General features: G+C 38.9%; 1 protein-coding gene across 1 annotated transcript; it reads left to right on the forward strand.

The window, feature by feature from the left end:
- Positions 1-2,785: 2,785 nt before the first annotated feature.
- Positions 2,786-14,244, forward strand: LOC131197032 (vomeronasal type-2 receptor 26-like). Its single transcript, XM_058180620.1, has 5 exons — positions 2,786-2,985; positions 3,718-4,009; positions 4,954-5,817; positions 13,093-13,219; positions 13,346-14,244. The coding sequence occupies exons 1-5, from the start codon at positions 2,786-2,788 to the stop codon at positions 14,242-14,244; spliced, it is 2,382 nt and encodes a 793-aa protein (XP_058036603.1).
- Positions 14,245-20,608: the final 6,364 nt, after the last annotated feature.

Raw genomic sequence — 20,608 nt, forward strand, 5'->3', positions numbered from 1 at the left:
CTTTCCACTAAAATAGCAGAATATAGCAGAACCCCTAAGCATAATCTTTGATAAAGCTTTCATGACCAGTTCTCTTCCCAAACTTTGGTCACTAGCCACAGTCATCCCAATCTTCAAAAAAGGAGACCCCAGCTTAGTTGAAAATTACAGACCAATCTCTCTGTGCTGCGTCACCTGCAAAATCATGGAATCAATCATCAACCAATCCATTACCTTACACTTAGAAACTAACAACCTACTCTCCAATAAACAATTTGGTTTCAGGAAAAAATTGTCATGTAACTTACAACTTCTCCACTGTAAAAACATATGGACTACAAATCTTGATCAAGGCAAAACAATAGATGCAATCTACATAGACTTCTGCAAAGCTTTTGACTCAGTAGTACATGATAAACTTCTCCTAAAACTAAAATCCTATGGCATTTCAGGACCCCTTCACAAATGGAAATCTGCTTTTCTGTCTAACAGACAACAAGTGGTCAAAATTGGCAATGCTTTATCAAATCCTGTTCCTGTCAAGAGTGGCATTCCTCAAGGCAGCGTTCTTGGACCAACACTCTTTATACTATACATCTTTGTGACCATATCTCAAGTAATTGTGTTCTCTTTGCTGACGATGTCAAACTATTTAACACCACCGACAATACATCTACCATTCAAAAAGACCTTGATCATCTAACCGCTTGGTCTAAAACTTGGCAACTCCAAATCTCAACCAGCAAATGCTCAGTCTTACATATTGGAAAAAAGAACCCAAATACTAAGTACATACTTGATAGGGCTGGGAAGTGGCTCACCAGGCTAATGCCTGTTATTAACACACAGCTGCCTGCAATTACAATTACTGCAGGCTCGAGGCCCACCAGGCCCAAGGTTGACTCAGCCTTCCATCCTTTATAAGGTAGGTAAAATGAGGACCCAGATTGTTGTGGGGGGGCAATAAGTTGACTTTGTATATAAATATACAAATAGAATGAGACTATTGCCTTACACAATGTAAGCCGCCCTAAGTCTTCAGGGAAGGGCGGGATATAAATTCAAAAAAAAAAAATAGACATTACCTTACAGATGACCCCCATCCCGTTAAAGACCTTGGAGTTTTCATGTCAAATGATCTAAGTGCCAAAGCCCACTGCAACTACATAGCAAAAAAGGCTCCAAGAGTTGTCAACCTAATCTTGCGTAGCTTCTTTTCCAAAAACACTACACTACTAACCAGAGCATATAAAACATTTGCTAGACCAATTCTAGAATACAGCTTGCCTGTCTGGAACCCTCACCACATTTCTGACATCAATACAATTGAACATGTCCAGAAATATTTTACAAGAAGAGTTCTTCACTCCTCTGCAAACTACAAAATACCTTATCCCACCAGACTTGAAATCCTAGGCTTAGAAAACTTGGAACTCCGTCGCCTTCGACAAGACCTAAGTTTAACTCATAGAATCATCTGTTGTAATGTCCTTCCTGTTAAAGACTACTTAAGCTTTAATTGCAATAATACAAGAGCAACCAATAGATTTAAACTTAATGTTAACCGCTTTAATCTAGATTGCAGAAAATATGACTTCTGTAACAGAATCATCAGTGCTTGGAACACTTTACCTGACTCTGTGGTCTCCTCCCATAATCCTAAAAACTTTAACCAAAAACTTTCTACTATTGACCTCACCCCTTTCCTAAGAGGACCATAAGGGGCGTGCATAAGAGCACAAACGTGCCTTCCATTTCTGTCCTATTGTTTTTCATTTTTCTTCTTCTTATATATATATATATATGCTTATACCTCCTTATATTTCCTCATATATATGTTTATATACTATATAATCTTTTGTGTGATGCTCATATATATTGTTGTGACAAATAAAATAAATAAATAAATAAATATGAGGCTTGGTTTTGTTTCCTCATGGTAACCCATGGTTACCCTCCCTCGAGTTTTCCCCCCACAGCTTCCTCCCCCCTCTGTTCCAGTGCAGCCCTGATAATAGTTTAGTCTAGTTTATGTTAAATTGTTTCCAATAGAACATATGAAACTTTGGTGCAAGAAATGTTTTGAAGATTTTTTAGTGAACTTAAGGCAATTCATTTAAAACTTTCTGCATTGTTACTCCTCACCAACAATACAGACAAGAAGGGACTGATATCTGCTGGATGTGTTCACATTCTATTTTGTGAAAACAATTGGTAGAAAATAAATGTGGTATCTTGAAAAACAGCACTATTTTTATTTCTACAATTTCCATAATTAAATATATAGTCTGCTGCAAATCTTCCTGATGCTACTTTCATTGGTCTTTGCTTGTTTAAAATAAAAATAATAATAAAAAAAATAACTGAAGCATCAGCCACTTACTATCTGATCAAAACAAAATAATTATCTCCTAGAGGAATCACCATATTTTCTTCCAATGGCCTAAGCATCAAAGGCTCCACAGAAGGGTATTTATATCCAACAACATTCAAGGCTTTTGTTTGGCTCTAAAGTAAGTCTTGAACCACTGGGAGATTGGCAGAAGGGATACTAAGAGTTTTGTCAGATTCATTGTTTCAAATTTCTACCTTCTGTTCTTTTCTGCCAGAGTATCTGTTCAAATACTTCTGATATTGAAAATACAAATTTGTACTCACATGGATGTTCAAGTACAAAATAACAGATTTTCTATTTAGATGCATTCTCCGATATAATCCTTAGATCTTTCTTTAGATGAAGTATTGGATTAGATATGCTTCCCTATGGGTAGGATGGAAGGCAAACCATTTTCACAATAACAAAAGCATGAAGATGTTATTTCTGATCTTTTTGGTGCACAGAGTAGTTACTCTGAGCTGCCCTGCAAGTGATGCTTTCCTTATTCCCCATGAGTGGTACCAGCCTGGAGACTTCACCATTGGTGGGATAGTGTCTCACCTCCTTTACCACTTTCTTGAAAGTAAATTTAAAGAAAATCCTGCCATAACACCTTACGAGGTACCAATGTAAGAATTTTATTCCACGCTCTAATCTAGAAAAACCCTTATATAAGTAAAAGCTGTTTCTGCGCAAATCTTTTTTTAAAGAAATGTAATCTATGCTTTCTATGTCTTTCAAATGCATCTGGTTCTGACAGAACCAATATTTTCCTTTGCATTTTTGTTAAAGATGTTCATTCACCTGGTTGAACATCTACTGAGGTAATTTTAAAATGGTTTGACATTATCCTTCCTCAACAAATATACGTACAGTATATGAGCGTCACCTGATTTATGTTTTCATATAAAATGATCTGAAAATCTTGTAGAAAATATAGTATTTTTTAAAAAGTCACTACGTGTATATTTGTTACAAGTCATGGAAATATTATGTAAAAAGTAAATTTGAATTCAAGAAATTACCAATAAAGGAGAATATTTGCAGCCCAGGGTTGAAAGGAGGGGGCCTTGGTGCTCTCTGAAATTAGTTATTTTCCTGCAGACTTTTAATTATCCAAACTAGATAGCATCCTCAGTGCCAGGCAGTGATGATATTATATATTTTGAGTGATGAAATGTTTGCAAGAAAGCAACCAATCTCAGAGAGCACCAAGGATCCCACTGTAGGAATTATTTAGAATTTTAGAAAAAGTGATGATCTTTTTACTACTGTCAGAGAAAGAATTGTTTCTTATTCATACAGAAATGATGAGAATTGTCAACTTACTTTTTCAAGTGGGGTATTTAAAATATTTGCAGTGTAATCACCAAATTTCATCAACACGTCCTTGCCTTGGCCTTTGCTGTGAAGGAGATCAATGAGGACTCCCAGATCTTACCTAATGTCACTCTTGGGTTCCACATCTATGACAGTTACCTAAATGCGAGGATGACCTATCGCACCACTCTGGACCTGCTTTTCAAATCCCAGGAATTTGTCCCAAACTACAAATGTGATAGCCAGAAGAATCTCATGGCTATGATTGGGGGATTGGATTTTGAAACATCATCTTATATAGGTGAAGTTAAAGGTTTCTTCAAGATTCCGCAAGTAAGCTGTGATGAGGTTGAGGAGAGAAATTTGTTATTGTTATGGAAAATATAATGAGCATCAAAGATTTTGTTTAGGTTTGTGTTAAGATGATCTGCATAGTTTATGGTTTACTAATTAGCATTCTTTTCTGAAAATATAATGCCAAGTATAAGAAGTAAATATCTAGAGTATTCTGTACCTGAGGGAAATTGATATAGTACTCTTGCACCTATTGAAACAATTGTTCTTTTATACGTCTCTGAAGGAAATCCAAATGCTTCTTTTCTATATTAATATTTAGAAGAATTCTAGGGAAAATGTTCCCTGAATGTATTTCATAAGAAAACTTGATAAGAAAAAATTAGATGTGATTTAACATTTCAATAGAATACTATTCCACTTTCTTATAGTTAACATATGGCTCATTAACCCAAGAAGCATCTGAGACTAGTAAGCTCTCCTCACTTTATTTCATGGTCCCAGAAGAAGACCATCAGTACATTGGGATTGTCCAACTGCTTCATCATTTCAAGTGGGTGTGGATTGGGGTTTTTTGCTGTTGATAACAACAACGGAGAAAATTTCTTACAGAAAATGCATCCAATTCAAAATATTGGATTGCGCCGAGATGGACCAAATGACACTTGAACTGAAAGGATGGATGGATTCAGATTTTTATATAATATGAGAGAAATGGTATAACTGGGTCGAAAATAGGAAAAAAATGGGAAATAACAGATAGTAGTATTAGTAAGAATTGGAAATTCTAATTAGAATTAGTAATATAATTTAGTAAAATTATATAGAGTGTAGGAGAACAGTAATGGGACCAGAAGAGTTGAATGAAAATTGTTTAATTGTTAAAAGTCAATAAAATGTATATTTTTTAAAAAAGAAAACTAGATAAGAAAAAATAGATGTGATTTAACATTTAAGTAGAATATTATTCCACTTTCTTATAGCTGACATATGGCTCATTAGCCCAAGATGCATTTGAGACCAGTAAGCTCTCTTCACTTTATTTCATGGTCCCAAAAGAAGACCATCAGTACATTGGGATTATCCAACTGCTTCATCATTTCAGGTGGACATGGATTGGGATTTTTGCTGTTGATAACAACAATGGAGAAATTTTCTTACAGAAAATGCAGCCCTTACTTTCTCAGAGTGGAATCTGTTCAGCGTTCATAGAAAGGGTTCCACAACTAATTCATGTGGAAGACCTACCAGGACTTTATCAAGCAGTCTCAGTTACCTCCATTAATATGATGAATAGCAAAGCCAATGCATTTCTTGTCTATGGAGAATCCTGGGCAATTATGTGGCTAACGTCTGTTACATTTGTGGTAGATCCTGAAAGCACGGAAACTGCATTGTTCAGAAATGTGTGGATCATGACTGCACAGATTGATTTCATATTATCAGGATTTCAAGTCAGTTGGGATCTCCAGATGTTCCATGGGGCTCTATCCTTCACTGTTCATTCAACAGCAGTTGTAGGTTTCAAGGAATTTCTTCAGACCATCACTCCTCTCTCAGTCTCCAGAGATGGATTTCTGCAGGATGTTTGGGAACAATCATTTGATTGTTCATTTCCAAAACCAGAATTACAAGAAAGGCAGAGTAACCCATGCACTGGACAGAAGAAGTTAGAAGATCTTCCTTCACCTTTGTTTGAAATGGAAATGACTGGCCACAGCTACAGCATCTACAATGCTGTTTATGCTGTGGCTCTTGCTTTACAAGCTCTGTACACATTACGTTTCAATAGAAAAAAAGCTATGATGGGTAAACAAACTGGCCATGTAGATCTCCAGGCTTGTCAGGTATTCTCTCTGTACTGGACACTTCTTTGATTTCAATGAACAGTTTGATGTAGAATTATCTTTTGAACCCATTGTGGAAAGTCTTAATATTTTCTACATGTTAAGTATGAGAAACAATTTATAAATAAGGAAAAATGTCCTGACAGTGAGAATAATTAATTAGTGGAAACCTTGCCTCTAGAAGTTGTGGAGACTCCAACATTGGAGATTTTTGCAAAGTGATTAGGCAGTGATTTGTCTAAAATGGTATTAATTCTCCTCCTTGAGCAGTATATTGGACTAGAAGATTTCCACGGTCCCTTCCAACTCTGTTATTCTTCTTCTGTATAAAATAGATTCAGAAAAAAAGGATTCTGTTTTCTCATTTTCCATATTCTGATCATTTAGTGCCCTTTTTCTGCTCCTCAATTATTCCCAGCATTAGGCTCTTCTCCAGTGAGTCCTTCCTTTTCAATAGGTGGGCAAAGTATTTGAGTTTCATCTTCAGGATCTGACTTTCTAAAGAGCGGTCAAGGTTGATCTCCTCTAGGACTGACCGGTTTGATCGCCTTGCAGTCAAAGGGACTCGCAGGAGTTTTCTCCAGCACCACATTTCAAAGGCCTCGATTTTTTGGCACCCAGCCTTCCTCATGATCCAACTTCCACAGCTATACATTGCACTGGGAAAAAACATAGCCTTGACTATACACACTTTTTTTGGAAGGGTGATGTCTCTACTTTTTAGTATGCTGTCTAGATTTGCCAAAGCTTTCCTCCCTAGGAGCAAGCATCTTTTAATTTCTTAGCTGTAGTACCCATCTGCAGTGAACTTGGAGCCCTGGAGAATAAAATCTGTCACTGCTTCAATTTCTTCCCTATCTATTTGACAGGAATTGAGAAGGCCAGATGCCATGACCTTACTTTTCTTAATCTTGAGTTTCAAGCCAACCTTTGCACTCTCCTTCTTTACCTACATCAAGAGGCTCTTTACTTCCTCTTCACTTTCTGCCATTAGAGTGCTATCATCTGCAGTATGTAAATTACAACAGGATAATGAATCTGAAAGGACCTTGCTGCTTCCTCTCTAAGCAGGAAACCCTATACAATTTCAGACAAACGGTTGTCCAATCTCTTTTTAAAAACCTCCAGTGTTGGAGCATCCACAACTTTTGGAGATAAATCACTCATTAATTGTTTTGTCAAGAAATGTGTCCTTGGTCCAGAATCAACATGATCTGGATGAATAAGGAATTGGGCATAGAAATAGAAAAAATTGAAATTTCCCCAAACAGCTGGGCAGATCATAATCCCCTTGAGATAATTTGGAGAGGCCAAAAACAAAAAAAAATTAATTGATGGATGCTAAACCCCCAAATTTTAAAAGAGGAGGCATACATAGAAAGAATAACGAAAGAATTGACATTATTTTTTAAAGAAAACAAAAAACCTCATACCTCCCTAACAAATCTATGGGATGTGATGAAAGCTTATTTAAGGGGGATAGCTATAGCTTATATGGCAAAGAAAAATAAAGACAAATGGAAGGAACACAATATCCTAACGAAAGAAATTGAAAAATTGGAGAACCAACTACAAACAAAATCAGGAGATAATTTAGTCAAAGAAACTTTGACTCTTGCTAGACATAAATTAAATTTACTAGAAAAAGCAGAAATTGCAAGAAAATTAAAATTTTCTAAACAAAATTTCTTTGAACAAGCTAATAAAACTGGACAGTGATTGGCCTACAAGTTGAAGAAAGAGAAAGAGGAAAGAATTATTTAACAATTAAATGATGAGATGGGGATTCCACAAAATAATGAAGAAGAGAAAAAGAGAATAGTACAAGATTATTATATGAACCTTTACAAGCAAAAAGAAACAGCAAAGGACAAAATTGATAATTATCTATGGGAAGAATGGCTTATGCCGCTAAAAGAAGAAAAAAGGGCAATGTTAAATAAAGAAATAACACCAGAAGAATTGAGGGGGGCAATCCTAAGACTTAAAAACAATAAGACACCAGGACAGGATGGTCTCCCAGAGGAGGTTTATAAAATGATTATCAAAAAAGTATATGATTGCGCAGAAATGGACAGGCTTACCATAGAATTACAAAAAAAAGAAGATTCAGAATACTATGTGGTCTGGGAAAATTGGTACACATGGACAATCAATAGAAATAGAAACTAATATATATATATATTTAGGTCTTTGGTTACCTGAATAACCAACTTTGAAAACCCGAATAATCAAAGACCTGCATACAAACACCCGCGAAAACCTCAGAAAACATATATATCTCCCAACCAATCAAACTCCCAACCAATCAGAACACACCTCCACCCAATCAGAACACAGCCAAGCTCCCAACCAATCAGTTCAAACCCCCACTAGCAGTTAAAAGGAAGAAACAGCAGCGATCATACATTTCTCCTAGAAATAGGAAGCTGTAAGCACCTAGCCTGATGATGACGAATGGGATTTCGTCGAAACGTCGCCAAGACACTTCCAATTTTACGTGGGAGAAAACCCGAAAAACCAAAGACATATATATATATACACATCTAATCATCAATAGCCATATATATATATATATATATATATATATATATATATATATATATATATATATATATATATGTTTTCTGAGGTTTTCACGGTGTTTGTATATAGGTCTTTGGTTGTTCGAGTTTTCTCCCGTGTAAAATTGGAAGTGTCTTGGCGACGTTTGACGAAGTCTCATTCGTCATCTTCAGGCTTCAGCCGTGCTTCTGGGAGCAATGTGTGATAGCTGTTTCTTCCTTTTAACTGCTAGTGGGGTTTGAACTGATTGGGTGGGAGCTTGGCTGTGCTCTGATTGGATGGGGTTTTTGTGCTCTGATTGGCTGGGGTGTGTCCTGTGTTGGTGGGGGCTTGGTTGTGCTCAGTCTAGTCTGTGCTGCAGGGGATTTGAGCTGGTGAGCTGCATAGCTGTTGTTTGGCTTTGTGGTCGTGCTACATCTTCATAGTGGGTCTGCTGCATGAATGGATTGGAGGGTTTGAAATGGCTAATGTTGCAGCTGGTCTGGCTTCTGGTCCTTGGTCGTGCTTCATGATCAGTGTGGGTTTGGGTCTGCTTTCTGGGTGGATGCGGTGGTGACATCCTGTGTGGACCTTGTGAGTGTGGGTCTGGTGTCATTCCTCGTGTTAGGGACTCGTTTGTCAATAAGAGCGGGTTTCCAAATGGCTGGTAGGCGGGAGGTGTCATCTCGTTTGTTCATGCTGTGTGGGCGTTTTTCTATCTCAATGGCTTCTCTGATTATTCTGTTGTTAAAGTGTTCAGTTTTGGCGATAGTTCTGGTCTTTTTAAAGTCAATATCATGTCCTGTGACTTTAAAGTGTTGGACCAGGGAAGAAGTTGGTTCCTCTTTTTTGAATGAATTCTTGTGTTCTTCAATGCGTGCACTTATTCTTCTGTTGGTTTGTCCAATGTATGTGGTGGGGCATGCGGTGCATGGGATTTCATATACTCCTTGATTTTCTAACTCAATTTTGTCACCACCGCACATCCACCCAGAAAGCAGACCCAAACCCACACTGATCATGAAGCACGACCAAGGACCAGAAGCCAGACCGCAGCTGCAACATTAGCCATTTCAAACCCCTCCAATCCATTCATGCAGCAGACCCACTATGAAGATGTAGCACGACCACAAAGCCAAACAACAGCTATGCAGCTCACCAGCTCAAATCCCCCTGCAGCACAGACCAGACTGAGCACAACCAAGCCCCCACCAACACAGGACACACCCCCAGCCAATCAGAGCACAGAAAAACCCCCATCCAATCAGAGCACAGCCAAGCTCCCACCCAATCAGTTCAAACCCCCACTAGCAGTTAAAAGGAAGAAACAGCTGCGATCACACATTGCTCCCAGAAGCACGAAGCTGAAGCCTGAAGATGACGAATGAGACTTCGTCGAAACGTCGCCAAGACACTTCCAATTTTACACGGGAGAAAACTCGAACAACCAAAGACATATATATATATATATATATATATATATATATATATGGCTATTGATGATTAGATGTGTATAATGTATATAGAAACTATATGGAAGGTAGATCCGAAATAAATAATAATGTCACCGTTCTATTGAATATGCCCTAATGTTATGAAAAAAGAAAATCGTAATAAAATAAAATTAAAAAGAAAAGAAATAAATTTCTCCTTATTTCTAGCTTGGTTCTCTTCTTGATTAGTTTCCATTAGTTTCTTCTCGTCCTAGCCTCAGACTCCTTGGAGAATATATTGACCCCCTCTTCTTTGTGGCACTTCCTTAGATATTTGAAGACTGCTATCCTCTAGTCCTTCTTTTCATTAAACTAGACATTCCTACAACCATTCTTTGATATAGTTCAGTGGTTCTCAGATCATATCTTCCACTTCCTTCTGATCCCTGGGGGTGTAATCCATCTGGTCCTCGTAATTCAAACTTGTCTAGAGCAGATAAGTGTTCTCCTACCATTTCCTTGCTTATTTTGACTTGCATTCCTCATCTGCATTTTACGGGGTATGTGTGTGTGCGTAGATAGTTTGGACTGTTTTATGTAAAGACAAATACAAAAAAATCAGTTTTCTCCCATTAATGAACCAATTGTTTTCTTGATCTTTGGATTCATTTTTACATTGTTGAAAGATGCTTTTTAAAATTATTTTTTACTTTAGTTGCAAGCCTTAGTTTATTTTGAGCCTTAGCTTTCCTGATTTCATTTTTGCAGATTCAAGCAATTTGCTGATATTCAGCCTTAGTTATTTGCCCCTCTTTCCACTTTTTATACCTGTCCTTTTTGTCTTTTAGTTTATCTGAGATTTCTTCATTGAGCATTGCTGATATTTTTTTTAGATCTCTAGTTTTTCTTCTTCATTGGAATTGTGCTAGCCAGGGCTTTTATAATCTCACTTTTCAAATTTTCCCAGGCTTCTTGGGTTGTTTTCCCCTTGAGGATTCTAACCCATGGAATCTTTCATAAGATCTCTCTAATTATATTGAAATCAGCTCTCTTAAAGACCAAAAAATCCAGTCTGACTTTGTTCTATTACTTCCACTTGCATAATATTAAATTCCAGTTATTGCATGGTTACTCGCACTGAACATTCCTATAACTTCAACACTTTCTTTCATTTCTCTTTGTTAGTGAGAATTACAATAAATCCATTATGGCTGACCCTCTACTTCCTGTGTCTACCTTTTACCATGCTTTAGGTATCAGTAGGAATTATATAGGAAACCATTATAGATTGTACAATATGAGATATTTAAAATGATAATTTAGGTTATTTTTCATTGTTTCCTCCAAAAACAATCAATTCTCCAAATACTTCTTCCTGGCTCATGAATTTTTCAGATTGAGATGCTGAGCTTTCAGTCAATATGAGAATTCAAGGGGAATGAATTAAAAGACAGTCCTTTTCAGAAGTGGCATCCATGCTTTGGAACAACTTTATGTTTGGAACAATCTCTAACTCACCTCTATCTATTGATTAATAAACCTCACATTTTCAAATCTGGCTAAAGGAAATTTGTCAAATTTCAGACTATCAAATATCTTTATGCCATTGAGGGAAGATTATCTATTATATAGATTTCATTATTGTTCAAGAAGTGAACAGGAATCATAACTGAAGAAATTTGAGTAATCCCAACATCCTATTTTCATTTTGCTTTAGTTCATTCTTATCTTTCCTTAAAATAATATCAAATTAATAATAGATTTCTAAGTGTACACATTTAGTAATTGTTATAGGACTGGGAAGAATGAGTCAATGAAACATGATAATGGTGTTCCCCTCTCTACTACATTGTATCCGCACTACTATTAATCTTCTCATCGTTCCCATCTCCACTTCCTTCCACTTATGACTGTAACTTTGTTGTTGTAGCCTTACAATTTATACTGATATTGTTTCCTGATTGCTTCTTTGTAGCCTATGACTATCATTAAGTGTTGTATCATTAAGTGTTAAATTTGTATCCTATGACTATCATTAAGTGTTGTAAGTGTTGTTCCTTGATGAAGGTATCCTTTCTTTTATGTACACTGAGAGCATATGCACCAAGACAAATTCCTTGTGTGTCCAATCACACTTGGCCAATAAAACTTCTCTTCTCTTCTCTTCTCTTCTCTTCTCTTCTCTTCTCTTCTCTTCTCTTCTCTTCTCTTCTCTTCTCTTCTCTTCTCTTCTCTTCTCTTCCCTTCCCTTCCCTTCCCTTTCTCATTCTCTTTCATTCTATTTCAAGTAGCTCCATTCATTTCTTCAAGGCATTGCTTTTAACAATTCGGCTGGAGAGAGAGTACTCTTGAATGAGAAAGGGGAAGCAACAGGTGGATTTGACATCACCAACTTGATCACTTTTCTAAACAGATCCTTTCAGAGAGTTAGAATTGGAAAGATGGATCTCCACGCTCCAAAAGGGAAAGAATTATTCCTTGAAGAAGATGGAATTATCTGGCATCCAGCTTTTAATCAGGTATCGAATTATTGAAGCAGCTAAGATTAATCCATTATGATCCCATATTAGATATAGTTTGTTTAGAAATCTGATTTCTGTTGTCTTTTTTAATAATAACAAATAGCATATTCTTTTCAAATCTTTTTGATGATCAGGCATCCTCAAATTGACAATATACAATACAATGTAAAAGGCATGTTTGCATTTTTGTTCTGGATTTGAATCAGAAATCATAAGACTGGCCACTTTTCCATGAGATTTTCACTCTGTGGAATTATTTACACATCCTGCCCTTCAAACAGGACCTTTCCTAAAGGTAAAGGTAAAGGTTTCCCTCACACATATGTGCTAGTCATTCCCGACTCTAGGGGGTGGTGCTCATCTCCCTTTCAAAGCTGAAAAGCCAGCGCTGTCCAAAGACGTCTCCATGGTCATATGGCCGGCATGACTAAATGCCAAAGACACACAGAACGCTGTTACCTTCCCACTAAAGTTGGTCCCTATTTTTCCTACCTGCATTTTTACATGCTTTCGAACTGCTAGGTTGGCAGAAGCAGGGACAAGTAACGGGAGCTCACAGCGCTAGGGATTCGAACCGCCTAGCTGCCGATCTTTCTGATCGACAAGCTCAGCGTCTTTAGCCACTGAGCCACCATGTCCCTTGCAATTTCCAGATCTTTAAGTTGATGAAGTTGAAAAATAAAACAAACTGTTTTAATATCTTTTTGGGAAGCCTTAAACTATTACAAACTCTTTTAAATATTTCCAATTTCAAAACCTTTTATGCTCATCACCAGGTTCTTCCACTTTCTCGATGCAATGACCCTTGTTTCCCTGGATCCTGGAAGAAAGGGATTGAGGGAAATCAGTTCTGCTGCTATGACTGTGCTCCATGCCCAGAAGGGAAGATTTCAGATAAAAATGGTGGGTTATGCATTCTACCTTTTTTTATTAGAATTTAATATACTAGTTTGGGATGTAAAAAATTAATAAAGGGATTTCTAATAAAATGGAATGCTTAGATGACAAATTCCTTGATTTTGCTTCCAGAGATGGATGACTGTTTTGAATGTTCAGAAGATCATTATCCAAATAAGGAAAAGAAAGGATGCATCCTGAAACTTCTGGTCTTTCTAACTTTTAAAGAAGACTTAGGAATTGGTTTATCCTCAGCAACTCTTGGTTTCTTCTTCCTGACAACTTGGGTACTTGGAACTTTTATTAAGCACAGGGATACTCCCATTGTCAAAGCCAACAACCGGTCCCTCACCTACACCCTGCTTGTCTCTCTTCAGCTCTGTTTTCTCTCCTCTTTATTCTTCCTTAGCCAACCTGGCAAGGTCACCTGCCTTCTCCGACAATCAATGTTTGGCATCACTTTCTCCATGGCCATTTCTAGTGTAATGGCCAAAACCATCACTGTGGTTGTTGCTTTCATGGCCACAAAACCAGGATCTCAAATGAGGAGATGGGTGGGGAAAAGATTGGCCTTTTCTATTGTCCTCTCATTCCTTCTCTTACAAGTATGCATTTGTATTCTTTGGTTGTCAACATCTCCCCCATTCCCTGAGTTGGACATGCACTCAGAGCTCCAAGAAATGATTTTACAGTGCAATGAGGGTTCAGCTTTCTTCTTCTACTGTGTCTTGGGCTACATGGGTATCTTGGCCATTGCCAGCTTTATTGTGGCTTTCCTTGCCCGTAAATTACCCGACAGCTTTAACGAAGCCAAGTTCATCACCTTCAGCATGTTGGCCTTTTGCAGTGTGTGGATCTCCTTCTTTCCAGCCTATCTGAGCACAAAAGGCAAAGCCATGGTAGCTGTGGAGGTCTTCTCCATCTTGGCCTCCAGTGCTGCATTATTGGGATGCATATTCTTGCCAAAGTGCTACATCATTGTTTTGCGTCCTGACCTCAACCACAGGGAACAACTCAGAAAGAGAAATTAGTACATCATGTGATCCTTCTGACTTAGCAGAACTTTTCAAAAAAGGAATAGAAAGACTGTACAGGAAAATTATACATAAGTTTAGAAACATAGAAATTTTTATTTCTGTTAAATAATGATTTCTGTAGGATATTTGTGATTATTAAGTTTTATTATGGTTGGCCTTTCCCAAGTAAGTTCTCATGTTGCTGTATTTCCATCATTTTCCAAGATTCGTTAACCTAATCCTTTCCCCATTTCAACGCTCCTTTTGAACTTGACTTTGATAATCTACGTTTCTTGGTTCCTGTTAAGATATTTCAGATATTGACTCAAACAATGTCTACTGTTTGGAGATACATTCTCATGGCTTTTATACTTCCAATTCTTAAAGCACTATATAAATATAGTAAAAAGCTAATTACCATTTTATGAATATATATTTAACATAGTATTATAGGATATCAGAAAAGATGTGATGGCTCAGTGGCTAAGATGCTGAGCTTGTTGATCGAAAGGTAGGCAGTTCGGCGGTTCGAATCCTTAGTGCCGTGTAATGGGGTGAGCTCCTGTTATTTGTTCTAGCTTCTGCCAACCTAGCAGTTCAAAAGCATGTCAAAAATGCAAGTAGAAAAATAGGACCAGTTTTGCTGGGAAGGTAACAGCGTTCCATGGTGTTTAGTCATGTCCACTTGACCACATGACCACATGTCTTCGGGCAGCGCTGGCTCTTCAGCTTTGAAATGAAGATGAGCACCGCCCCCTAGAGTTGGGAGTGACTAGCACATATGTGCAAGGGGAACCTTTACCTTTACCTTATGGGACATCAATTTTACATTTTTTAGGCTTCTTTGAAATGAAAATCCCATACATTTAGAATAGAATAGAGAGGAATAGAATAGAATTATTTATTGGCCAATTGTGATTGGACACATGATAACTTTGTCTTTGGTGTATATGCTCTCAGTGTACATAAAAAGAAAAAAAAATACATTAAAAATACATTCATCAAGAATCATAAGATATAGCTCTTAGTGATAGTCATAGGTTACTAATAAGCAATCAAATCATACCAGGAAACAAATAAAATGATATAAATTGTAAAGATATAAGCAACATGGTTATAGTCATAAGTGAGAAGAGAAAGTAATACGAAGGATGAGAAGAAGAATAGTAATATAATCTAATAAGTAATAAGTGAAACGGCTTGCCTGCAGAAGTTGTGAATGCTCCAACACTGGAAATTTTTAAGAAAATGTTGGATAACCATCTGTCTGAGATGGTGTAGGGTTTCCTGCCTGGGCAGGGGGTTGGACTAGAAGGCCTCCAAGGTCCCTTCCAACTCTGTTGTTATATTAATCTTAGTAAATAGTTTGACAGTGTAGTGGGAATTAGTTGTTTAGGAGAGTGATATGCTGGATCATAACCATTCACTCCATCCATAAATCTATTTTCATTAAAACCTGTTGCCAGATTTCAATAATATGGGAAATTCGTTGAAATGGAATTAAATGTATTTCTCCTCTGTCTCATCCTTTATTCAAAGTTGGGCTGAACAAAGACCACAATAAAAAGTTATTTCAATCAGTATGGAATTAGAAGGCATTTTTCACTAAAGGTGAACTCCACTGCAAACTCTCGGAAAAAAATGTACACTTTTCTCTGATAGAGGGAGCGATTACAAAAATGAAAATATCTGAGGGGAAAAAAATGTGAGTGTTTACAATAAAAAGCCTGGAATTTTCCTAGAAAGTCAGAAATGTGAAATTCAGCTCCAATCTTAGAAAAAGTGTATATCCCTCTCTGATAGAGCACAGGACTACAAAGATGAAGAAACTTTGAGGAACATTTTGAGTGTTCACTAGATGGAGAGGATAGATAGGCATTCTCCAGTCTTCTACTTACAATAGAATTCTCTGTGCCTCCAGGCTTGAAGTTTTGCTCTTGGACAATCTGAAATTGCGCCACCTGCGGTCTGATCTAAGCATACTACACAAAATTATCAGCTACAACCTCTTGCCTGTCTACGACATCTTCAGCTTCAACCACAATAATACACGGGCAAACAATCGATACAAACTCAAGGTAAACCGCTCCAAACTCAATGGCAGAAAATACGCCTTCAGCAACAGAGTGGTCAATGCCTGGAATGCTCTACCCAACTCTATTGTTACATCCTCAAACCCTCACAGCTTCAATCTCAAACTGTTTACTGTGGACCTCACCCCATTCCTAAGAGGTCCCTAAAGGGGACATGCATAAGCAGCCCAGCATGCCTACCATCCCTGTCCTACTGCCCCCATTTCTCTGTACTTACTTCCTTTGTTCATGTTTACGTTCATACCTATACTTGTTATCTTGTACATGTTTGACAAACAAAATAAATAAATAAATATAGTTATGTAGGTAGACATGTAGATGGATAGATAGATGATGGATGGAAGATAGGTAGGTAGGTAGGTAGGTAGGTAGGTAGATAGATGATAGGTAGATAGATAGATAGATAGACAGACAGAGAGACAGATAGACAGACAGATGACTGATATGGACAAGGTATGTCACCCAGGTAATAATGAAATTCAGATAGAAACTAGTTACTCTGTACTTCTCTGCAGGTGATATTTCCTCTGTTCTCATCATCGGTGGCACAATGTCCCACATAGTTTACCAGTTTTATAAACTGAAATTCAAAGAACATCCTTGAATAAGAACTGACGACATATCATTGTAAGGAGTTTATTTATTTAAGAGAATTTATATGGCCACCAATTCACTGTCAGTGTCTCTCAGCTGCTTAAAAAAATAAAAATAAAAACCCAATATGCAAACAATAAAAATACACCCCTAGGGGTAACAATCAGCCACTTGATGGGCTCCAACCCACTCTGGGTTCCACAGGCCTATTGGAAAAACTGGGTGCTCAGGGCTTTGAAAGAGAGTGTCGAAGTAGGAGCCAATCTTATCTTCATCTGGATGATGTTCCAGAGAGAAAAAGCCATCACAAAGAATACACATCTTCTGGATCCCATCAGATGTCCTTACTTAAGAGAGAGAACACACAACATTCCATTCCTCTCTGCTCTACCAGATCACATGGATGGGATCAGGAAGAGACAGTTCTTCAGATAAACTGGTCCCAAGCCATGTAAGGTTTAAAGGTGGTAACTAGCACCTTGAAATGTACCCAGAAGCAAATTGTCACCCAATACAAGTCTTGCAATAAAGGTGACACTTGTGCGCACCTGGGTCTGCACAAAGCCATACAGGTGGCTGCATTTTGAACCAATTGTAGTTCTGGATACTTTTCAACTACAGTCCCATGTAGAGTCCCATGTTGACTGGTGATTTCTTAATCGGTGGCATGGTGTCCTGCATAGCTTGTCACTTTTATGAATTGAAATCTAAGGAAGGTCCTTAAATCAAACTGTAAGACATCCGATTGTAAAAGTTTTTTTTTCTTTTTATAATCTTAGCCAGTTCCCCCAAAATTTCTTATGTGAATAAAAGGTGTTTGAACAAAAATATAGGCTTTATTTCTAACCTATAACTTCTCTGCCTTTCAAAGCCTCTGGTGGTTCAACAGACTAAGCAGTCTGTTATTAACACAGCTGCTTGCAATTACTGCAAGTTCAAGTCCCACCAGGCCCAAGGTTGACTCAGCCTTCCATCCTTTATAAGGTAGGTAAAATGAGGACCCAGATTGTTGGGGGCAATAAAAGTTGACTTTGTATATAATATACAAATGGATGAAGACTATTGCTTAACACAATGTAAACCACCCTGTGTAATGTATTTGAATTTTAGGAGGGAAATTTGGGCGGGAAAATGCACGTTGCTGATTGGCTGATGCCTCAGCCAAAATACTATTTAAAGAGAGGTTTTTGCCTGTTGGCTTTTGCTGGGATCACAATAAACCAAAGAGCTATTGTCACTTGTATCGTCTCCTGCCTCTTCATTGCCCGAACATAACATTGGCGACGAGGATGGGATTTTGAAGGCAGTGAGACTAGGAAAAGAGCTGAAGGAGCAAACTAGTTTCAAACCCAGCCAGTATCAAGAGCGGATACATAGCGATGTCTAGCTATACGCCGCCAGCGCCATTCGACCCAGCCAAGGAGAAATGGGGGTCGTACATGGCTCGTTTTGAGTGTTTCCTCGAAGCTAATGAACTGCAAGGAGTATCAGATAATCGGAAGTGCGCTTACTTCCTGAGCCACTGTGGGCCAGAAGTCTTCGATACCGCCGAATCACTGTCGGAACCAATGCCTGTACAGTCGGTGCCATGGCAAACGCTACAGACGACACTATGAGCACACTACGCGCCAGTGCCGTCGAAGTTTGTACAATGGTTCGAGTTGAGCAAAGAGTTCAGCGAGAGGGCGAATCGATAAGTGTGTATATGGCCGCATTAAGGAAAGCTGCAACCCACTGTGAGTATAGAGACTTGGAGGACACTTTATTAGAACAACTCATTTGTGGGGTCAGGGACATCTGACTACAGAGGCGGCTGCTGTCGAAAAGCAACCTAACCCTGGCGATAGCCCTGGATGAGGCCAGGGCACACGAGATGTCCACCAAAGCGGCGGAAACCTTACAAAAGCCGAACACGCCGAATGCTGCGACGAAAGCAAAGCCAGTCTACAGCGAAGAAATCCAGGCTGAATCGGACGGTGAAGAAGAGGAAGAGGTTTTCCACACCGGGAGGCCAGAGAGAGGTGACCGGGACGAGTGCGTGAGTTGCGGAGGCCAACACCAACGACAGAATTGCAGGTTCAAAGACGCAATTTGTCGGCGGTGTGAAAAGAAAGGACACATAGCTCAGGCCTGCCGAGCTCCACAACCTTCCCGCCCAAAATTCAAACCGGCCAATCAACAGGGCGCCAGATCCACGAAACGGCCAGGGATTGGTCAGTTTAAAAAAAGCGCAAAGTTGAATCAGACCACTGTGTGAGTGGGCCACGCATCGACACGGCTAGAAAAGAAAATATTCACCAAGACATATATCGAAAGAGTGCAGTGTAAAATGGAGGTGGATACTGGCTCATCAATCACGATTATGTCTTGGGACACTATCGCAAGGGACCTACCAGATGTCGCAAAACGCCAGCTGCAACCCCAAAAGCTGAGAGTGCAAGACTACCAGGGGAACCGAATCCCTGTTTGAGGAGTCACGTCCGTCAGAGTAAAATATGGACAATTCAAGAAAACCCTGCCCATCACCATCGTAGATGGAAACCTGCCCAGTTTGCTAGGTCTGGACTCGTTCCGCGCCTTGGGCATGGGAATAACCGGGGTTCACAGAAGCGGAGTCAAACTGAAGGGCGAACTGTTGAGCGAATTCGAGGACGTTTTCCAAGACAGCCTGGGCAAGTACGTGGGGACCCCCATTTCATTCAATTTGGACCCCCAGGTGGCTCCCATTAGATTAAAAGCTAGGAGGGTTCCATTCGCCCTCAAATCCAAGATTGACAGGGAACTAGACAAATTAGTAAGCCAGGGAATACTAGTCCCCGTCGACCATGCAAAATGGGAGACACCAATAGTGACACCAGTCAAACTGGACGGATCAGTCCGGATTTGCACTGACTATAAGGCAACGCTTAACAAAGCATTGCAAAAGAGTGCTTACCCCGTTCCCCTAGTGCAACATTTGTTGCACTCGTTAGGGCAGGGACAGGTCTTTGCCAAACTTGATCTGGCTGAAGCCTACCAACAATTAACGGTTGAAAAAGGAACGGCTGAAGCGCAGACGATTGTCACACATCGGGGCACTTTTAAATGCACTCGACTTCAGTTCGGAGTTAGTGTAGCCCCCGGGTTATTCCAAAACCTAATGGAACGACTCCTACAAGGTCTACCGGGAGTAGTTCCATATTTTGACGATGTACTGGTATCAGCAGAAAACTTGGAAGAATTAGGGGTCAAATTGCGGAAGGTTTTGGGCATTTTCAGGTCTGCGGGGCTTAAGGTTAAACTCAACAAATGCCAGATAGGAGTTGAATCTGTAGAATTCTTGGGTTACCGGATAGATAAGGAAGGCATCCACCCAACTGAGAGCAAAGTGCAAGCCATTAGAAAGGCTCCAACCCCAAAAAACAAAACAGAATTACAAGCATTTTTGGGGCTTGTAAACTTCTATGCGGTATTTTTAAAAAATAAGGCAACGGTAGCCAAACCGCTACATAAACTGCTAGCGGAAAAAGCTGTTTGGACTTGGGGCAGGGTTGAGGCTAAGGCATTTGAAGGCGTTAAGAATCTCTTGTCCAGCGATAGCCTTCTAATTCAGTACAATGGGACGTTGCCACTAGTACTAGTTTGTGATGCATCACCCTACGGGGTAGGGGCTGTCCTCAGCCACAGGTTACTGAATGGTTCAGAAGCCCCTA

This window comes from Ahaetulla prasina, chromosome 4, assembly GCF_028640845.1.
Source record: "Ahaetulla prasina isolate Xishuangbanna chromosome 4, ASM2864084v1, whole genome shotgun sequence".
NCBI classification, from domain to species: Eukaryota; Metazoa; Chordata; class Lepidosauria; order Squamata; family Colubridae; genus Ahaetulla; species Ahaetulla prasina.

What these genes read in the sequence shown, in the direction of transcription:
- LOC131197032 (XM_058180620.1), top strand. Translation starts at nt 2,786, where the DNA reads ATGAAGATGTTATTTCTGATCTTTTTGGTGCACAGAGTAGTTACTCTG. An exon ending in ACACCTTACGAGGTACCAAT is followed by an intron (nt 2,986 to 3,717) that starts GTAAGAATTTTA and finishes AAATATTTGCAG; the next exon opens with TGTAATCACCAAATTTCATC. An exon ending in GTTTCTTCAAGATTCCGCAA is followed by an intron (nt 4,010 to 4,953) that starts GTAAGCTGTGAT and finishes ACTTTCTTATAG; the next exon opens with CTGACATATGGCTCATTAGC.